The sequence below is a fragment of the Haemorhous mexicanus genome, chromosome 1 (genome assembly GCF_027477595.1).
Source record: "Haemorhous mexicanus isolate bHaeMex1 chromosome 1, bHaeMex1.pri, whole genome shotgun sequence".
Classification (NCBI taxonomy): Eukaryota; Metazoa; Chordata; class Aves; order Passeriformes; family Fringillidae; genus Haemorhous; species Haemorhous mexicanus.
In genome coordinates, this window is record NC_082341.1 from 112,631,205 (window position 1) to 112,653,744 (window position 22,540).

General features: G+C 36.4%; 1 protein-coding gene across 3 annotated transcripts in view; it reads right to left on the reverse strand.

The window, feature by feature from the left end:
• Window positions 1-22,540, reverse strand: part of SS18 (SS18 subunit of BAF chromatin remodeling complex) — a 42,321-nt gene that overhangs the window by 14,929 nt on the left and 4,852 nt on the right. For all 3 annotated transcript variants that reach the window (XM_059859607.1, XM_059859625.1, XM_059859616.1), the window contains exons 3-5: window positions 22,424-22,508; window positions 10,794-10,947; window positions 4,213-4,434 (exon numbers count right to left, since the gene is read on the reverse strand). In XM_059859607.1, coding sequence (XP_059715590.1) covers window positions 4,213-4,434; window positions 10,794-10,947; window positions 22,424-22,508 — 461 coding nt within the window. The remainder of the gene's footprint in view (window positions 1-4,212; window positions 4,435-10,793; window positions 10,948-22,423; window positions 22,509-22,540) is intronic.

A 22,540-nucleotide genomic window follows, 5' to 3' on the forward strand; every position in this document is an offset into this window, starting at 1 on the left:
TCCACAAAAGGTAGTCAAACTCAGAAATCACTTCATCCTGACCTGCCATACCCTGAATATGTTTATATTTTAGCTAACAGTGGATGTTCCTATCTTTATGTTCCTTTCTTTACGCGCACAACAAAACAACCGGAATCTGCATCTGTCTCATCTCTACTCTTTCTATATCTTCATATTTGTTTGTAAGTGAAAGAGATCTGACATTTTTAATGGAATTTTTCCAAGGTTATACAGATGAAACTATCATTAAAAAATTTCAGCACCAGATTTGACAACTAGTCTGCAAGTGACTGAGTTAATGTGATCTTGTCCTGCAGAAGACATCTATAAACTTGCTCTCCTCCCTTACCACAGGAAACATATAATGCTTATTCAACAGATACTGGGAATTTGGCAACTTTGTGTCAAGCTCTTCTAGCACAGGACTGGAATCCCAGCAAAGGGATCTGACAAATGAGAAACAGTCTCTGGGATGGCTAAGCATACCAGAGTTTCTGAGATGACCAAGAACCAATTTCTTGGTTCTTACTTATAAAATGTATTAATTCCACTATCAAATATTATTCCCTGAGTATGGAATATTTGTTCAACATAAAAAAGAGGAATTTCCATGCAAGTTTCAAGTTTCAGAAAAATCATGCCTGTATCTTCCCCTCTGAAAAGTCAAAAATTGGCAACACATGAAATTTTTTTTCAACCTAAGTAGTTTACCACACACAAGAAGAAATGCACCCATAAGAACATAGTTTCTTCAATATTCATTCAGTTCCTTCTGCTTCCTATCTTTTCCAAAAAGCCAATATTCCATGCAGATGTCCCGGGCTGCTATATTAACTTTTCAATGAAGAGTCATCTACAGACTCTTCCACTTAAAATATTCTGCTTTTTAAGTCCAAAATTACTAGAATTCCTCTTTTAAACTGGACTGACTATATAAAATCAATACCATGAAAACTTTGCTTCTTGTTTAACGTATTCCTCTAGATGGCATTTTATAACTAGTGCAAATCAATAAGTACAGAGTGGATACAGGAAGTGAATCCAGCAAACAGTTCTGTTACTATGCATTTTATTTCTTAATTAGCACTTTTTCATTTTTTTCTTGCTAACACCATCTGCCTCACAAGGTGTATATACAGCAAGATGTTTTGGTAGCAAGTGCACATAAAGAAGTTATGCTCAAGCATAACCCAAGTGTTAGAGCAAGCCTTTCTGAGTGTTATGGCGGTTTTATCTATTATATAATAGTATGCTTCTTTTCCCCTAGAAGTACTGGCTTCATTCAGTACATGGTAGGTATTACCCACTGAAAAGCTATTGCAATATTTTGTTTCTTCCTAATAGTTCATGTGAGATGTGATGCCTAGTCAAACACTGAAGACTGACTTATTAAATTATTCATAGGTTTTCTTATGGCACCCATAAGTAATTTGTCCAAATCTTCATAATGAATATACTTTGACAACTCTCCTGTGAAATCAGATGGTATTGTACTCTTACCATCAGATTCATTCATCTACAGATGAGGAACCCACACAGGAAAAGATTAAGGCCAAAAACATCTACTAATTTTTAACAGCCAACTTGAGATGCTGAGACCTCATCTTGTGGAATATTTAGCATTATATTTAGCTAGTGCAGTTATTAACTGACAGATGTAATAGGATCTCTCATTTTCAGTATGGATCAATCCTGTAAGACAAAGAAACAAAGCATACTTAGGGGTTCGCAAATGTCTCCTGACCAACAACACTGAGGTTCAGAAATTTTGGTTCACTTGTGTTTCTGAATTGTTGTACATATGACCAGTTAAGAAATCTTTGAGTCCCCATCTGTTTATTCCCCTTTTCTTAAACTGCACTGGGTGCATTTCCTAGCAGTTCATTCTCGTTTCTTCACCTAGGAAAGAAGCATGAAGTGGCCATGCTTGGCTGAGACATCTGCCCAGTGAGACTGGGGCTTGGTTATCTACCCCTAAATTTCTCATGGTCTCTCTGTTGTTCTCTGCCCAGCTGTCCTCGAGTCACAAGAGAGTGAAGATACAAAAAATACTTCCTCTTATTTGTCATCAAACACCAATACACATGCAACAACTAAGAACAGAAAATGGAGGAAATGTATTAAGCAGACCTGATTGGGAATCAGATCAAAATAACAAACATCCCCATCTTCAGACTTCAGGCTTCCTCTCTCACAAGTATTTGGAAAAGTATTTTCATTTAAAAGCAAATAACACTTTGTTTGCATAACAGACAAGTTTCAAAGCCTTGCTTAAAAGAAAGGGGCACATGCACTCCTACATTTATATATGAAGTGCTCTGTTTACTAATGTTTTTTGTGAGACATTGAAACAATTTAAAGAATATGATTTTTCACCCCACTGGTCTCTCCTTCTGTGAAACCTCTGCAAAAAATAGAACCAGCCTTGAAGCAGACACTTGAAATGGGAAAAGTCTCAGCCTAAAGGGTCAAAACTTGGCAGAATTAGAGTTACACAAAAAATGCAAAAGCCTACTGTGGCCCTAATGGCATTGGTACCATTGTTCTAAGTAAAGATTTTGCTCCTGTTCTTCAACCTATAATTTGGTTAATACTGTTTTATTCTCTATTCCCCAAAGTCACTTCAGTACCACTATTTGTTCAGCACACAAATCTTTTAAGTTTATTTCTGCTTAGTTTACGACCAATTTTCAAGTTTGACAAAAGTACTAAAAACACAATAGGGGAATATTATGTGGAAGAGTAAAGAATACTACCTTGAGACGGAATCATCTCCTAAAGTTTAGACCAGTCACACAAAAATGTTTTCTGTAGAGTGACTTATAGATTGCTCCCTCACATATACTGCTACATAATTATTGCTAACTCTGCAACTAAAAAATCTGAACTGAAACAGCACAGGACTTTTCCAAAGCATCTTACAATAGAATTACTACATTATGTAATGCCCAGAAAATAGACATAACTTCCCAGTTCAGAGAGACAGTCAAAAGTATTCCCACTTATGATTTCCCCTACTATGTACCTATCTTTTGTTTCTTCCACTGTTATACATTAAGAAAAATGCAATTAACTATGTGGATGTTAAAGGCCTCAGATCTGCTAAGAAAAAGGCAGAAACAGCTTCTCTCATCATGACTTATTTTTAGCCTCTCATTAAGTTACTCTTTTGTCTGTTTTGCACCTTTCTGTAACCTAATAATCAAATTGATCAGTATGACCTGGTCTGTCTGTACACCTCAGGAACAGATGGTATCTACATATAAAAAAGTGGAGCTTTAGTTTGTCATATGTCTTCTAGCAGGTGCTATGTACAGATCCAATCCAGTAACAGACTTAACAGGTAAGCTGAAAATACTGACTGCTGACTTGTAAAGCACCTCTGTAAGAATATGCAGTACATATACAACTTAGTAATTTGCTGTGCTGTGACTCTAATGCAATATTTTAATTCCATAATGTCCTTGCACTTCAACAAGGACATCAAAACACCATCAGTTTATGCAATGGAAATGGAAACCTTAGATATAAAATTAGCTTTGATTTTTACTATATACACAAGGACATCTCATTAAAACAGTAGGGCATACCAGATTTGTTCCTGGAACTGAATTTTGTTTCTCTAAGACTAAACAGACATTTCATGCTAAAACTGCTGAAACAGCATGCAGCAGAAAACACTAGGTATAACAACCTGAGGGCTATCTGACTTTGATTTTTCCATTTAACCGAGAGACTTAAAAGTAGAAATGTATTTTATCAACCTGCATGACAATAACCAGTAGCTAGAAGTGTATTGTCTGAAAAAGACAAACAGCAGCTCCATAACTGCTGAAAGTAGATCCATTTTCAGATTCTCACATTATACTTGAAAACAGTTAAATGTCTGCAAATAAACAAAAAGTCACAGATATATGGGAGAAAAGAGGTGTAGAATCCTCCAAACATGAATATGTATGATTCTCCAAACAGAATTTTCAGAGTATTCTGAGATGATCCTTCCACAAGGATCCTTGAGTCCACGTCTTAAGTAAATGGCCCATAGGGTGACTGAAGTCACAATTTTTGTTCTTTAGCACCATGCTCTAAGCAACTGAGCCAACCTCAGGGTACACACACATTTAGAAAAGGAAATCTACAAGATAAGACCTTTAAAAAAAATCTGCACACAAGATGTTTTCCTTTTACAGAGCTAACAGAGACCTCACTTACCTTGGTTTGGTTGCATATTCATGTTTGGTCTGGGCCCATAGTTGCCCATCGGCTGTCCCTGGCTCATTGTCATCTGATTCTGCACTGGCATGCTCTGTGACGATGGCACTGAGTGATTATAGCCACCCATGGAGCCATGGCTACTTGAAGGCATATTCATGGAACTGTTTGTCATATTGAGCTGGTTAGGTCCAGGTCCTTGCATAGGCATATGGTTGGGTCCTTCAGAAAGAAAAACAGGGAAAATAGTTGTACATTAACTATCATAAAAGCAGATGAAAACAGTCATACTGAATCACAAAATTAAACATAAGTCTTTAAATACAATTACATGAAAATAAACTTAAAATACAGTTTGCATATGATTTGCTCACTTTAAAAATAACAAAGTGAACAATGAAGTTCATCTCTACTGTGAAATACATTTTCTTTTGTTGAGTAACTAAAGCTACTGAAACAAAGGTGAATTATCACATAGCTCATCTTCTATCCATATCACACACAAAACTAGTCTTTTTAGTACTTGCATAATACAGTCTGAATTTCGTTCTGAATGGCAAAAGACCAGTGTAACAGAGAGGCTGAAACTTCATCAGAGCTATAATTGTTACAATCAATGTAACATTTCCGTGTATTCAAACAACTCACGCTAGACAATTTTTTTAAACTAACAATTATTGTTATTTTTAAATGCAGGCAGTATTAACATTGACATGGTATAATTACACAGAATCATGGAAACATTTTGGTTGGAAAAGACCACTAAGATTGTCATGTCCAACAACAAATTTAACACTGCCAAGTCCACCACAAAATGCTAACTTAGGCTAATTTTCATTCTAATGATTATACAGTCACCCACAGAAGAGAAGGTGACAAGCACTCCATGGATCACTGATGCAAAGGCTTTTATGGAAAACCTGTGAGCCAAATTCATTCTACACAGGTGTTTTAATGTCCCTGTAGATAAAAATGTAACCAAAAGTTGCTCATGACAAGGAAACAACTCCTGAGTTTATCTCCTGAGATGGGAATGAGAACAAATCTTTGTGGTAAGATAGCAAGACTTTTTTTTGGATACTTCAATCATGACTTTTTTATAAGAATGACATGTAAATGGAAAGCATTTAGTGACCTAGGCTGGTAAACACATCACCTTTGCTGTGAATACGTAAAAGAACAACCTTGGAAATAAAAGAAAGGTGTGAAAACAGGAACAAAGGGAAAATGTTACAAGCAATGTGCTGCATCTTCTCTACTTGTAAATAAGGTGGAAAATTTCAACACAACAGAAAATCAATGCCTTTGATTTCTAATGGACCTAGCATTGCAGTGATTCAGACAGTATGAAACAACGTAGAATAAAAATGGCTGAAGAACTATTTAACATTTTTGATCATATACTAGACAGCCAATATTCTGCAACTGTATTTGCAGATTACTAGTGTGGGGGATGATGACTGGAAGGACAGTCTCCAAATTATCGGTTCGACTCGTGAAGATGCAAAGGAAAAGCAACTTGCTCCAACATCCATGTGCCAACAACATCATTTCACCTTTTATTTCCCTTCTTCCTGACAACAGAGGTTGAATTCAGATTGTTCTCTGAATTCAATCTACTCTCAATAGGTACTTAAACAAGTACAACATTATAATACCATCTGGTCAGTTTACTCATTACTTTAGGTGGAATAGGTGAGCAGCTACTAGAACTAAAATTAGTAAAAGGTGGGACTGGATATAACTATGTCAAGTAAAAAAGTAGGTGAAATGCATGGATTATGCCCATGACAAGCACCACATGAAGACCTCATGAAAATATGTAGAACCAGAGGACATGACAGACCAGGTCAACTGTAAACAAGGCAAATGCTGATATGTACAGGTTTCACTAAGAAGATGCTGCTGCTTAACATGACACAGGCTTTTTGTTAAGCTAGCAAAGTCTAAGAAGATGAATTTAAAAGAAACTACACTAGTAGAGCTGTAGGAGGGTACTGATTTGTTTACATATTTCCCAGTGAAAATTAAAAATAAAAAAAAATCAAAAACAAAACAAAAAAAAACCACCCCCCCCCCGCCTTCAAATGTAAACAGCTCCTAAGTCTTTGGCTAATGAAAAAAAAATGCACTAATCTAGGGCAGAATGACGGCAGAAATAAGGACACAGAGAGCTGCACGCAAGGTCACAGATACAATACTAACTGACTGAAACAAAAAGATGCAGAAGAAAAAGATAACAATGATAAATGAACATGGCTACTAAAGCCAAAGTGAAGAAACAGAGAATAAGTTTTAAAATGTGTTTATCCTCTTGCCCTTAAGACACCTTACTGAAACAAACACAAACCTATTTTGTCAAGGAAAGTGTAAAAGCTGAAAAAGGCAAACATGCAGTTCACTGCTCCTGCAAAACAAGGTGAGCAGAGAATGCTGATATGTACAAAGGCAGGTCCACCACAAATACAGAAAAAGTAATTCAGTGAATAGGATTATGCCCACAAGAGTACTACAGATGCCTATGCTGCCCCTCTTCAATTCAATACTGCTTAATTCTGTAATAATGAGAACATGGAGACAGTTTAATTATGAAAAAGTGAGCTTGTCTCTAACCACAAGCTCAATCATGAATGTGCTCTGAGGTAAAGCTACAGTGAAGAAAAGCTTCCTACTGTAGTGCCAAGCAACTGTTGCAGAGCTGCTAAAAGACTATTTTCCTAAGTAAAGGAAGGAGTACATAGGGTTAGTGCCAGAAAGTTAGGGCCTGAGAGCAGCTTTGTTTCTTTCTGATTAAAGGCAGACATTGTCAGTGATAGACTTCAGAGAGTTAGACAAGCACACAGGGAGCAAGTTTTGAAAAACTGGTAATGTAAGAAGCAAAATGAGGAAGACAAAAATCATCACAAGAGATAGCTTGAAAAAATAACACACCATCTCTAAAAGGTTGGTTTATACTCATGTCTCAGATAGCACTAAAACAGAAGAAAGCATTCATAAGAAAAAGCTGTCATATGAAATGCGAGGTATGTGTATTTTCTGTGGTCAAAATCTAGGGGTTTGTCAGTGAGAAGCTAGAAAACAAAAGAGAAAAACCTAAGACCATAGGATCAAAAACCTTGCAAATGAAAAATAATAAAAACACACTTTACATGTTTTTTTAATAGCTTGTCAAAACACTTCATTGAGTTCTCTTGCGTATAAGCACAAAACAATTGATTTTCTTTTTTATACAGATAAATGAAACAGGAAGAAGAGAATATGAATGAACTGAGAGTGAATTAATGAGGCATGAAGTATGTATCTCCACTTTAAAGTAATTGCTTTAAGTGCTATACTTAGATATATATACTTATAATTAGATTTGTGTTATAATGAAGTTAGTAGAATAACTATCTATCCTGAGTATAAACAGAAGTCCTTTTTCCTTTAACCACCTATGCACATATCTTACCTCCAAGAAGCTGTAATCCAAACTAAATACATTTGAGACTACATTTGCAGGAAACAAAGATTTTGAGAGAACTTGTTGGGAACACACAAACACCTGTGTTGTGGTTTAGAAATGCTATTCCCCAGTTTACCATTTCTACTAAAACACTCCAAAGCACACACCACTTTGCTTGCTCCCCTGTATCCCCTTTCCTGTGCTGGGGTTGAGAGGTGAACAGGAGGCAAAAAACGTAAAGATTACAAGATGAGGTAAGAACAATTTACTGGAAGCAGCAATGAAATAAGAAAAAGAACAGTAACAGCAACAGTATTAATAACAGTGTACAAGATGCAAAGGATTCACAGGCAATTGCTCACCACACAGAATCCCCACAATATCCTGCAGGTCAGAATAACCCCCAGGTCCTGGCCATGCCTCCTCCAGGCTACTGCAAAAATTAACCCTATTCTGGCTGGAACCAGGACCTGTTATTCAGGAAGGTCACCTACCAGTGCCACAACAAAGGACAGCTAGTCTTACCTTTCAACTTTTTATATGTGAGAAGACAACCTCAAGAAATCAGGAAGATAAGTTGCCCCCAGCATATCTTAGTTCATCATCTCCCTCCCAATCCAGACCACCCTTACTTTACATCCCATAAACTCAGTCAAAGTAACTCTTCAGACAACTATTTTTTCATCTAAAAACCACAATCTGTCACAGGTACAAATAACACTCAAGTGTATCACCACGTGAAAAAGGTTTGTCATGACTGTCTTGCCTGGCAAGAGGATACAGACACAAATTTGTCAGGGGATGCAATTAAAGGCCCCAACAGCACTTCAGGTTCTGTATTAACCAGGACACAAGTACAAGAAAAATCATCCTTTGCCCTTCAGGCAATGGGACAGGTCTGTAGCAGAACTTTAAAATTACTCATGCCCTGATGATCACTAGGCAGTTCTTCTACTCCTCTCATCAACCCTTCTCTTCTGCCCATACTCAGATCTGTGGAAGCCCCTGCTCAGATCATACCTGAAATCCTTAGCTGGCATTTTTAAGAGCCTGTGTTTTATTTTTTCCATGCTGGTCAACTGATGACAGTCCTGGATTCTCTTGGTTTAAGATCAGGGACATTACTCCTTTTATATAGATCATCTCTACAGATATTTAAGATTTTGTATCTGGTTTTTAGTACAAATGTTTATGTAAGCCCAGAGTAAGTGCCCTAAAACCAGAAAGCAAATGCATACAATGCAGAAAGTATTAGAAATACAAAGAGAAATACAGAGAAATTTCTCTGTGAAATACAGAAAGGCTCACAAGCAGGTAAACTAACACACACTTGAAAAGATATGTGTAATTCAGCTTTACACTTACCACGATGATTCTGTTTCCCTTTTTCCAACCTATGAAATTATTTTAGCAAGCCTTTCTGATATTAGAGATGCCCTCATCCTAAGCTGTTTATCTTCACATCCTCAGAGAAAACTTCAAACTGAGATGGAAAGAACAGACATTCAAGAAAGGGAATATGTTGGAGGAAAGGCTAAATTAAAGCTTAGTTGGAAACTGTATTTAAGTATCTGTCTAGGTGAATACCAAAACAAAGCTATTTACCTTTCACATATTTTCCTAAGAGCTCTTTTCTTATTCTATCTAATTACAAAATATGTATGTTTAAGGAGTGACTTTTCTCCCCCGTGGCTCTGCAGTGAAGTCATTATGCTCACATTGTGACTTAGTAATCCTTCTCCTTGGAAAAGATCACTATAATAACAATAATATGATTACACTTGAGGGTCAAAGAGACTGATTTTTGAGAGGCAATGCTATTCTCCATGGGAACTGATGGATCTTAGATGGATAAAGGACACCATAATCAGAATATCTCTGCCCTACTTAGGGAGCAGCATATATTGCCCTTTACACTTCCAAATGCAGACCATGACCAACATGTATCATGAAACTACCTTCTCTAGATCTTTTATTGCACTTCTTACACACAGCCTCTGGAGGCTATTCAAGCTACTCTTTCAGAAAAGCTGCCATTATCAAGTCCATTTTATCAAAATTTGCACAGAAATTAGAGAGTACAGCAATTGTTATATTTTTTACTTTGTATTAAGTTTTGCATAGTTATTACTGTGTTTGCTGTCAGGAAGGTTATCCTTGATACCAGTGAGACATGAATTTTCAAAGATCCTTTGACAGTAGTTTCCTTTCTTGAAAGTATCAATACCTTAAGGAGCTTTTGTATGAAAAGTTCCTCCATAACAAAAAAAAAAAAAAAAAAGAAGGGATCCTGAACAAAAGCAATCCTGGGAATGCAATTTTAAGCTGAAAGCCATTTCACATGAAATAGGCAGTATGATTTTACAAGTGGAAATTCAGGAAAATAGCCTCTATATAAAGAAGCATGCTCTTCCATTGCCTACTGCACTCTGATCTGACTGCTAAAGGGAATAGTTACCCCAAAGCCAGTATTGGTAGGTACAATGTGGAATTTTATCATCCTCCTTCTCTGCTTTGTTTCTGTCTTGCCAAGTACATTTCTTTTTATTACAAAACAGGATGGCATAGAAACTGACTTAAAATTTACACCTAGAACAATAATCTGGAGGCCATTTCTTTACAAATCCCTTACGATTCAACACATCTTCAATAATAAAGAACACAGGAGATTAGTGGAAGCTGTATAAAAAAGACGTATTTTTTCTTTTAAACATTTACCCAAATCAGAAACAGCCGCTTTCAGATGTATCTATTTTATTATTATCTAATTATTTAGCTACAATGATTTCACATTATCTTTTTATGGAAGGATTTGTGTTCGCTCAGCCACAGGCCAATACCTTTCCCCAGTAAGCCCTCTAAAGCCAGCTGTACTGCATGGTTTCAAACAGACTAAATTTAGCCAGTTCTGTTCATCAGAGGAATGCTGTGTGTCAGCTACATCAAAGCCCAAGGGCAGCCTGATAAACACTGAATACAGGTCACGTAGCTCTGTAGCTAACAAACTCTAAGAGAGCTTGTACTCGGGGGCATTCAAAGCAGTTTTGTCATCAACAATCTAGTATCCCTTGAGCCCCCATGTCGTTTCAGTTGCCAGGCAACGCTGGTGTTAATGTCTTAGAGGAGAAAAACTTACCAGGCATCTGGCCGTTCATCTGGTTCTGCATGTGTGGTGCAGGAGGGCCCCCACCTACCATGCCATCTGAAGACATGTTGTGCGAGCGCGGGGGTGGGGGAGGGCCGCTCTGACTCATCCCGCCCGGACCCATAGGCATATTCTGTGTGGGTGGCTGAAAGGAGACAGTTTAGTCAAACACGAGAAGCAGTTAGTCTGACAAATATATTATATGTACATATGGTACAGCACTTGCCTATATTGTTCAACAGTGTATGAAAGAAAGCGGTGAAATGTATTTTTCATTTCTTTCTCTATCTGATATGTTTAACTCCTCCCAACATTAATTCTGGCAAAACGTTTAACATTTTAATAAATTTTACATGAAGTATTACATGCAGACAACACCACAGCACCTTTGAGCACCACTTCCAAAATAAAAAAAAAACCAAATCAATGCCTCATTAAAAATTACATCTGAACAGTTTAAGATTGCTGGAGTCACTCACACACACACAAAAGCTTTCATTCAACAGAGAAATAAGTGTTCACTGCAATTCTCTTACATCAACTATTTGTTGCTGTTAACAGTGCTTGCACTGGGACAAAACAGGTACAACATGAGATGAAAGCCTCTGAATGCTCATAGACCAGCAAAAAAATTTGCACCTGAGTGTGGTAAAACACTAGCAATCTCTTCCCTGCTCTCCCCCAAAGCAATGAAGGCCTAGTTCATAATTCCATGCCAAACACCCCCTACAGACTGGAAGCACATTAGTGCTGGCCTCCAAAGGTCCAGAGACAGCTGCCTAGAAAGGATGTTTTTGGCAAATTTCCTAATGAAATTGTGAGGAAAATAACTGAATAACCTTGAGAGTTCAAAGAGGGAGAGCAAGAAAAACAATAAATACAAGGGGGAATTTACTGGTAGGTTCTCCTCATAGCAATGTAAGGAGACAGAGAAACTGCTAGTAGCCAGCTTTGTTTTCCAACTAAAAACACCTGTGAGACTCTACGATCCTTCTCACATACCTTAGCCAAGCACTTTCAGGGGAGTAAAAATCATCTCAGTGAGAGCAAATTCCTGGCTCTCTGGCTTGTTAGGACTCTGTCTACAGGTTATAACTATTCATAAAAAACTGTCCCCATGAGACAACCACGCGTGCGTTTTTCAACATTTCTCTTCACAGACAGAACCAAGCAGGTGAACCCTAAGTTCCACTCTAGCCCAGTCCCTGCCTATGCCTACACTATTCACCAGGTTCATAAAGACAAAACACAATACAGTAGTAAAGAGTAAGGCTTTCCCAGTGAGTGTATGTTGGAGATGGTAACAGCAGAGTAACACATACACACACATATATTCACTTGCCACAGGAGGGGACTGAACGGTAGTCATTTGTTGTCTCAACATTTCTTCAAATACCTCAAGCAGGTATTATTTTCCCTGCAGTACTTTAAAAAATTCTTCAGGAAATTAGTGAAGGCTTTTTTTTTCAGCAGGAAGAAGGAAGGAGATGAAGAAAAATATAAGCAAGTAGGCAACTTCTCTTACTAAATTCCTTTCATTGCTCCATGATGTAGAGAATAACATTTTATAAGCAAAGTTCCTTCTTCAGCCTATAGCAGTAGCGGCAGGAGGTGAAGAATGTAAGAGTGAAAGGCAGCTCTACCCTCTGAACACTGTGACTGAAATGCTGCTCCATTCTGCTTGTTCTTCCTCCACTAGTGAGCAACCAAGGCAAGGCTGCTTCCCCTCAGTTAGTCTTCTGTCCCTTCACCTTCAAAACTCACTATCATCCTAATTTTGCATTTAAGAGAATCTAACAGAAATTATCTAAAACTGATATACAAAGAAACAAACAAAAAAGAAAACAAACAGACAATTTTCATTTTTATTTGTAATGTTCAGGAATACTATCAAAACCAACACACTTGGTAACCTCCACATGAACAGTAAGAGCTCAGAGCCTATCCCATGTCAGCCTCAGAGAAGGCCCATGCCAGCAAACTGAGAGTAAAGTCAAAAATCATCCAAGTTGAAATGTTTTTAGAATTAAAATGAACTTCAATTCCAAGTATGAAACATTGGGAAGTCCAATGAAGTACTACAGAAGATCAGCTCATACCTAGATTTTAGCTATCCTGTATATAATATTGTACAAACATGGGCATGCCTTATCTGTGGAAAGAGGGACGAAAAAAGTTCTGAGGATTATTTAAACAAAACAATATATATTCCAACTCTATTTAGTCTGAAGTTTTCAAAACAACTATCCTTCAAGAAAAACACTGCAGTTATCAAAAAGCCAGCATGAGAGAGTGTAGACATGCAAGGACAGGGAAGAAAAAATTGTTAAAGACTTTAGATACAAAATCCTGCAAGAGACTTCACAAACCACAGGGAATTAAGTCAATTGAGGGAGCAACTGAAAACACCCAAAGAGGTACTACTAGAAAGTAATTCACCAAGAGGAGCTTCTGGATATGGAAACAGCCCAAAGACCTGTGTGAATCCATACTAGATTCTTGAAAATAATGCAAGAAAAAGGTCCAAGATGCTAAAAAAAAAAAAAAATCAATCTTCCATTAAAAGAAACTACCCTATCAGATAACTAGAAGGTAGACAAACACTATACGTCTACTTATAAAAAAAGTAGTAGGACCAATATAGTAAAGTCAAACCTTTCTAATTTACTAGAAATTTTTACAAATATAAATTAAACCACCTAGCTGCATAATTAACAGAAGCCTCTTAACACAAGTTTTTTGATGAAGCCTTTTGGAGCAATACATTGTCCAATGGCACTCATCAGAAACTGCCCAAAGGGAAGTTCAAAGAGTAAAAGAACATACAGAGCTCTCCTGAAAATATTTTAGTAAATGTCAACATATGAAGCTACTGTAGCATTACTGAAAATGTGGAAAAAAGAATAAGCAGAAGGTGCCAAGTGATGCGGATAAATATATGGCAATTACATGGAACTGTAAACCACTTTCTTAAGAAAGAGGAAGCTCCTATTGCCATTAATCCAGAAAAACAGTAACAAACAAAAAAGAATTTACCACAATCCAGAGAGTGTGGTGGAGGAAAAAAATCCCAAACCAAAACAAAAATGAACAGAAAACTCAAAACCCCATAAAATCTATGCATTATAACTGTGGTCACTTTCTGACTGTCTTCAGTAATATCCAAAGTCAGGTAGAATACTACAGAAAAAATGCCGATGTATTTGATTATCATGATACACATTCAATTTTGGCAAAAGAATCTCAAAAAGATACTGTAAAAATAGCAGGATTCCAAAGAGAGGCAATCAGTGATTAAAAACTTTGACTGTTTACACCTGAAACAGCAAAAAGGACAGATTTTTTTTTTTTTTTTGCATATAAAGGAATATAACTTAAGAGGATATGACAGAAAGACAATTTAATGCATAATACATACAAAAAGTAGATCATCCAATTTATGGCTTAACAAGAAAGAAAACCTCAGGAGAATAGTAAGTAAATTGAAGAATAACATTAAACATACAAGACACGCCATAAATCACATAAATCTGAGGTATTCATCAACACAGTACGCTAGAACTAAGTTTAAATAAGATTAAGAGATAATTACACATACATATATGCAATAGAAATGGTTATATAGGATATTATATAGGATATTTTAAAAGAGCATTACAAGCCTTTTTGTCAGATCATAAACCAATCACTACCTGATAGTAATTAAAATGAAATGTCTCCTGCAGATATAATTATTCCCCAGTGAAGTTCCTCCAGAGTATTTTTCTAGTGGATGCAGACAGAAGAAAACAAGAAAAAATTGTTTTTAAATGGTAACTTCCTGATTTCTATTGATCTGGACTTTTACAGATAATAACTTCTTTAAATTAACTTCAATTTAAAAATCCCACAACAACAAAAAAAGCCCACCCAGCTACACAAACTAGATTATTTAACCTTTTTTGAATCTTACAGAAGTTAAGAAAATTGACTATACCCAGAAACATGCACTAAATGCAGCAAAGACTTCTCAAAATGCAAAATGATCACACAGTATTCAAAAGAAACAACCCACCCTGTGCGAAAGAAAAGCTACCCAAAATTAATTCCAGCCATTAAGCCTAGAAAGGAAAGGTAAAATGACATCCAAACACAGGTTAACAGAACCAAAGGAAAGGCTACTTCCCTCCTTTTGCTGGAAGTGTGACAAAAAGGAATGAAAATTAAAATCACTGCTGATTTTATTCCATTTATGCAGTAGAAAATGTTAAATATTTTACTTCAGTAAAAAGTAAATTAAAGACTTAGAAAATGTTAGCTATAGCTTCACTTGCTAAATGCTAACTTTTGGCTCATTTCCCCAAACACACAGATTACACTTATAGTGGCTATGAGCATTTAAAATTTATCAGAGCATGAAAAAAAAAATTATAAGCTATTTAGTGAAACTCTAGAAATTTGAACTGGAAAAAGACTGAAACTGACCCAAGAGTTGCAACAAAAGAGACAAGAAAAAAAATCAGATTTTAACTGACAAGTTCCAGCAAACAAAATCCTACTAAATCCAAAAGTTATCTGAAAGCATGCATTAAAGACAACAGCTACACTGCATTTTTTAGAGGAATTTCTTTTAAATACTAAAATAGATCAAATACAAGACACAATAAAATCTCCTAGGGTAAAAATGTGCACTTGAAGATGGTATATGATTTTTCTTACCACCACCAGCAGGTTCAAAGATTTGTTTAGGGAACATCTATTGTTATGAAAACTGAGGTGGAATACCAACTCAGTCACCAGAAAAAAAAAAAAAAAAGGCAAAAACCAGGAAATACTGTCAAGCACATTAAAACACACTATTGCTAATCAATACAACTAGCAATAGATACTTAAAGTACATTATCAAAAATACAATTTTCTTGAAATTCTCTCAGAATAACAACTAAAATCTACAGGAAATGCAAACATAAATAGCCTTCTTTTCTTTCCAAGAGAAGCCTTAACTCTGGATTTAATCAATCATCTTTGTTTTCAATTCTCAAATACCATTTTCTGCAAAGCAAAACATCCCTTCCCAGGGGGTAACTCTGCCCTGCTCATATCACATTGCTAATATCACAGGACCTGTCCCAGTCTCAGAGAGCAGTACTCTGTTGATAGGTGGTGATGGCACCTGTGGAGTACTTACTGAGGTGTCAGACTGGGAAATAAGATTGTAAAGGAATATGCTTTTGAGATTAGGAAGAACAGAGATTTAATTGGGCTACAATTCTTCCTCTACAAGGTACAGGGTATTCTGGTACTGTCTTCAATGAAAAAATAAAGACCCTGAATCAATTCTCAGCTAGTGTAATATTTGGGGGTAGGGAGGATTTCTACAGAAAAAAACATTTACAATCAAGTTTAAATAGTGAAGTTAATTATAAATGTAATTTGTGCTCTTGCTGTTGGATTACCAGTTGTGACTCAGAGTAAGGAATTTTAAATTTAGAATGACAACCAGTTTATATATCTTGATTTACATCAATATCTTCAAAAATCAGAGAAATTATGACTTAAACATTCTGTTTAAAGAGGAAATTGGAATCTTTAATTGTTTCAAATTGCATACGTCACTGCATAAAAATATTTCACTGTCCCAATATTCTTTAACAACATTTCAACAAACAAAATTTAACCCTGAAATATCTGATGTCCTCTTAGCAATAGCTACTCTGATATAAAATTAATCCTCCAAAAATTCTTTGGGGGGGGCTTTAGTAGAACTAAAAATTACATAAATCAGAAATTTTAAAAACTGTATTAATTCATATGTGTTTATTAAGAGTGACCATGCATCACTTAACTGTGGATGTTAACTCAGGGATCACTAAATTATAGAAACTAGACAACTTCTGCGGTGCTCTGTAACTCCCCCATAAAATGCAGTTCCTATCTGTCCTCAGCTTTGTGTTCCACAGCCCTTGTCTCTTTTGCTTTTAAGATGGTTTATTGTCTAGTCTGATACTTGAAGGTTTTGCTTGCATTTAGTAGTCTAAAAGGAAAAAAAAATCCACCTCTGTTCTAGCTAAAAGGCCTTATGTAAACTCACCTAAAGCAGAAAGAATCCAGCAGAACCCTCACAGCAAAGCATTTGGGAAAGAGCAAAACCATAGACTCTGCACCTATGTTACCAGACTACCTGGTACAGCTCTCAGGAAACAGCCTACAATTGAAAATGTATTTATTGTGCAGATACTGCACTACAGAGAGGCAAATGACATCTTTGAGTATGAAAGAATTACACTTTAGAGCATACTCCTCATTCAAACTGCCAGCTATTTTTACTGATTTCTAAATCAGCCACAGAAGTTCACAGGCAATAGAAGTAGTTTTTGTGTACAGTGCACTAGCTCCCCGTGTGGACACACCTGATTAACAATACATGCAAAGTAGCTTACAGAACTCAGAGCAATCCTCTGGTTTAAAATGGCAGCTACTGGGCTCTGAAATCACTCATAACAACTGAAATTCCCATATTTATTTTTTTCTTAGTGTAGTTTTTGGGTTAAGAAGCTCCCACCAGTGACTCTTCATTTCCAACCGCACCCTTTCAGTTGCGCCAACAGAGCCGCCTTCTTCTCTTTTAGAACATCTTAAGAATTTTTTTTTTTTTTCAAAACTATTTAACATTTAATCAGAGCAATTATTCTTCAAAATCGAAGCTCCACTAATCACTAATAGCTCCCTTGCCTCTTGACAGGAAACATTCAACCTTCCTTTTACTCTGTTCTCTATTAATTCAGTTTACAAACAGTTGAACTGGGCATGGACTTGTGTTCTGAAAGATTAATGCAAAATTATGCAGCATACTCCACATACCAGAAACAGATTTTCTGCTATGCTACCGGTCCTGATTTCTGCTGGGATAGAGTTTATTTTCTTTCCCAGTAGCTAGTGCAGTGCTGGGTTTTGGATTCAGTAGAATAATGTTGATAACACACTGATGTTTTAGTTGCTACTAAGCAGTGCTTACTCTTAAATCAGAGATTTTTTGGTTTCCCAGGCTCTGCCAGCAAAGTGTGCAAGAAGCCAGGAGGGAGCATGGCCACCACACCACCACCATAGCTATCCAACTTTACCAGGCATTGGGTGTATAACTGGACAAGAATCTCATTAATTTAGGATTCCTCTCATCATCAGCAATAAAAGTTTTACTTCACAATTTTATTTTAACGTGTGAAAACTGAGCCATATTTTTATTCTCAGGATGCCATCTTGCTTTATTCAAGAAAAGTCAAGTCAAGGTAATCTAATTAACATTTATTTTAGACAACTTTTGCGTGCAAAATAATGGCTACTAAAAAACCAGAGTGCACAGCTTATTTCTTAAGACTCACATTCTTTTCTACAAACACATCACAAGAACATTAAAACCATAGATTGAACATCACCCCTTTGAAAAATAAAGTGTGCAAAATTATATGAGTTTTCATTGTTTGAGTGAAACCATGCTTATATTGAAGATTTGTATTTAGGCAGCAGAGCTCCACAACTTAGAACCATTAAACATCATTAGTAACACTTCATGAAAGCTTGTCTTCAAGTTAATTTTTGGAAGTATTTTTATTATTTTGGGTATGGGCAGTGGTTGTCTTTGGTTTTTGTTTGGGAAATTTTTTTGTATTAGCTTCGTTTTTTGTGGTTTGGGTTTCTTCCTATCTCTTGAAACAGTTGCTTTGGAAAGAACCAGCATTTCAGTGCCTGTTGAGATCAGGTGTTTATAAAAAGCTACCATTATCTTTTAGAGAAGTATTTTATAACTAAAGTAACATGGACTCCTATAATCTGTGTGATAAGTTTGGGAACAGCACAAAATAAGGGATTTCGCAAGTGCTACAAAAAGCTTCATGTTTTAAAGAAACAGCTCAAGAAAAAAAGATATTTCTGGTTTGTAATTAGAAAGTTTATTAAAAACCTTGACAATATTATGAAATTTAGAAAAACTATTTAATGCAATATCCAGATTCGTCTATGACTTGGACACGGTACATTTTCTTGGAAGTCATTACACATACACACTGTAACTTAGTACTGGAAGAAACTGGCACTTCCAACATAAAAGAAAGCTTGATGTTACACAAGTGAGTAATAATCAGAAGCACTTATTTTCAACACCTTGAAATACACACTGAAATCTCATGCTCTGCAGGCTGACAGAATGTAAGAAAAAATGAAAAAAAAAAAAAAATCACTTTCTATACTAAAAAAACCCCCAAACTCAAAAAACTGCCCCCCACAAAACAAAACCCAAAAAAACCAATAAAAACCGACACATCAGTGTTCCCAAATAATTTCTGCAGACCTCAATATCTGCCCATTATAAAATGGAGAGTTTCTCACCACATACCAAATAAAGTGATGGTCATGGGTTGTTTCCTTTAAAATATCGGGCAAAATGAAGACATATAAGAGAGGGAAGATGTCCAAATAGAAAAGCTGGGGGTTTTTTTATTCAGTAGTCTTCAATGACTTTTTAAGAGCACTAAAAACACTTCAGAAAACAAAAAAATATAAGTCAAGGAGGATGCTTGTTCTGCAGATTGAAATGTCATGTGTTTAGAAACAAATACACACAATACCTCACCACCGCTTCAATTGCACCTTTGCTCTCTACAGTTCAAGGACATCAATATCTTGCTGTAGGCCTCCCTCAAAAGCAGCACCAGTGAAAAATCACAAGAAAGCAAGTGTTGTGTTCCTCATGGTGCAAAAGCCCCTTTTGGGAAGCTAGCTTATCTCATAAGGTGATGGTAAAGAGACTCTTGACAGTGATCCAAGAATACCTGTCACAACTCAGAAAGAGACAGCAAAATGTTGCATCAATTTCACATGCAAACTTAGTCACTGCTCTAATCCAGCTGGGAAGACACCACATAATAGCCCTGTCCTTAATAACACTGCTGTTCACACAGCTGAGAAAAGACTGGTTGACTTAAGAACCTCACACTTTGTCTTTTAATGTGAAAGAAGGTGTCTTACCCCAGAAGTAATAATTTAGTACTCTAGTAGGCATACAAGACCACAGGAGCTTTGTTATGACACTGGATATTCAAAGTTTTCCTGGCTCACTTCACCCAGACTCTGCAGTGCTTGCTTCACCTGTTTCATCTTTCCACACTTCCAGGGCCCAGTTATATAAACATTTCTCTGCACAGCACTATTGATTCACTACACTTTTTGTTCTCTAAGGCAATACCAGAGTTTCAGAAATGACATCAGTCATTTCATTAGAACAGTGAATTCTGAAAGGCAAGGGAAAAGGCACAACAGCCAATTAAAAGCATTTCTCCTAACAATATAAAGCACTGAGCAATTTTGGCTCATATTAAAAATTTCAATGAACCTGGTAACTTATTTCTTTTGTTCAGTGTGAATGATACCTGAAGAGAAGCATTCTCTTTCCAACCTCACTTTAACACGTAACTATTACTTTTTATGAAATGCTTTAAAAGTTGTGAAATTGTGAAATTTCTTCAGAGCTTATTTACCGGATTAAAACAATAACAGGATAAAACTTAAGCAAAAAAGAAAATTTAGTCTACCGGGGGGAACAATCTTCCAGTAATGAATAGATGAGACACAACCCAACTTAGAAGGTATCCAAATTCAAGGTCTCCTAACTTCTGTGGAATGGAACTGCAATAGTAGTAGCATAAAATTGATATATTTTAGTATTAAAAATAGTAGATGTCTACACACACACAGTATCCTGCTCTGTATTTACTGTTACCATCCACACCTTGAAGACTGATCAATTGCTGATACATAAGCATGGTGAAGAGAATCATACTACCTCCAAGTCAGCATGAGCCTCATCAGCTCTTACATGGAAAGCCAGTGGATGAAAAGACCCAGAAGTAGTTCATCATGCATTGAAAAAAGAAAGATAACATGGTATCTCACATGTTCCCAAATTCTGTTAGCTAAAATTTACTAGCAAGACAGAAAGAATTTAAAGAATATTTTCCTGTAAACCCTGACAAAAATCATATTGTCTGATTATGCTACATTTTGGGACAGTCTTCAAAGACTGTAGGTCAGAGCATCTACATTAAGGTAAGACTGAAGATCTAAATTTCATTTAGTATTTTTGAAAGAAAACCCAAAGAAACCCAAGAACCTTTATTCCCTTCCTCACCTGTCCAAAAGAGACTTTCTCTACCCACTCAAACACACACACTATGCTATTTTTCTCAGTACCATGGAATATTCCTGTCATTGAAGATCAGAAACATACTTCTGTCCAGATCTGCAAAAGCCTTTCCCAGCCCTATCTTCATTTTCTTTTAGGAAGAGAATGTCATCACATTCAACTTTAACAACAGGGCTGTCCACCAGGGACTAGGATAAGGTCAAATTCATTTCCAGTTGTCATCAGAACCAGGATATGAATTAAGCCTCCAAAAACATATTAGTTGAGGAACACACACAGCCCTCTTAAAGGGTTCTTTCCCTCCCCCTGAGCTACAAGCATGGATTTATAAAAGAGAAACCTCTCAGGCACAACAGGTTGGACATAATAAAGCACTGGTTCTATAGTCCTCTAGGTACCAACTTGAAAGGATGCTTCACTAGTAACAATGATTGGAGAACACTTCTCCAGAGACCAAAGAAAAAGTAATTCAATTTCAGTTGGTGAAAACTAGTATCTAGGAATGGCTGTTTTATAGACATTCTTTTTAGCTTCATTTTGCAGAAATGAATCAAGACTATATTAATTCAAGAAAAATCTTATTACCAAAAAACAAAGAACTTCCTTGTGTTACTCAGAATGAACTCCCCAAGCTTTCTCATTAGCACAAAAAGCAAACAGACAGCAAGCTATCTTTAAGCTGCTATTTCTTTTCTTACTGCTGCATAAACAATGGAAAAGGGGAGAAATTCGAGGCATCTTGTAAAATACAGAGTTCAGAAATACAGATTCAGAAAAAAATCAGACTAAAAAAGAAAGCAAGTAATATCCAAGACATGTAAAGTAATGCAGTGTTTCAAGGGCCTTTGGGCCCTTACTTCTTTCATTTTATCATAATCCACCCTAAAACAAGGTTGTTTTCCAATACAGGAGAAAGGCAAAGAATTTGAGACTCACCTAGAAGGTGGAGAAGCAGCAAAAAATTGACCCAGCCTCATTCCACTGGGGCAAGAGAATGGATTATATTCCAGTGAAAAATAAAAAGACAAAGAAAAGATCCCATTCCCTCTCCTTTCCCTAATCTAAGAGAAAAAAGTACTGCTGTAGGACTTGACTAGGAGCCATACCATTACAGTTCTCAGCTGAGGCAGAAAAACAAAAGAGGGGAAAAAAAATTCTGTCTTTGAGGCAGGCCAGATAGTTGAGCATTGCATATCTAATTCACACTAAGAGTCTACATTTAAACAAGTCAGATTTTAAGCAATACTTAAGCAGTGAGATTATTCCAAATACAGCATAAAGAGAAAGCATCATGAATTTCCTGTAGACTATATCAGAGTATAAACATTATCTCAAACATTTGGTTTGTTGGTTTTTGGTTCAAGTGGGTTTTGCTTTGGGTGGGTTTTTTTACCTTCAGGAATCCAAATGAAATATATTCCCTACTTTTACACTACTTTGTACTTACTGCTGGTAGTAGAGACTGCATGTTCTGGTTGGAGTCAGCTATGGTGGCTAGGTAAACCAAGTTCGTATGCAGCATCTGCTGGTATCTATCAAAATAAGCAAAGCAAAACAAATCATA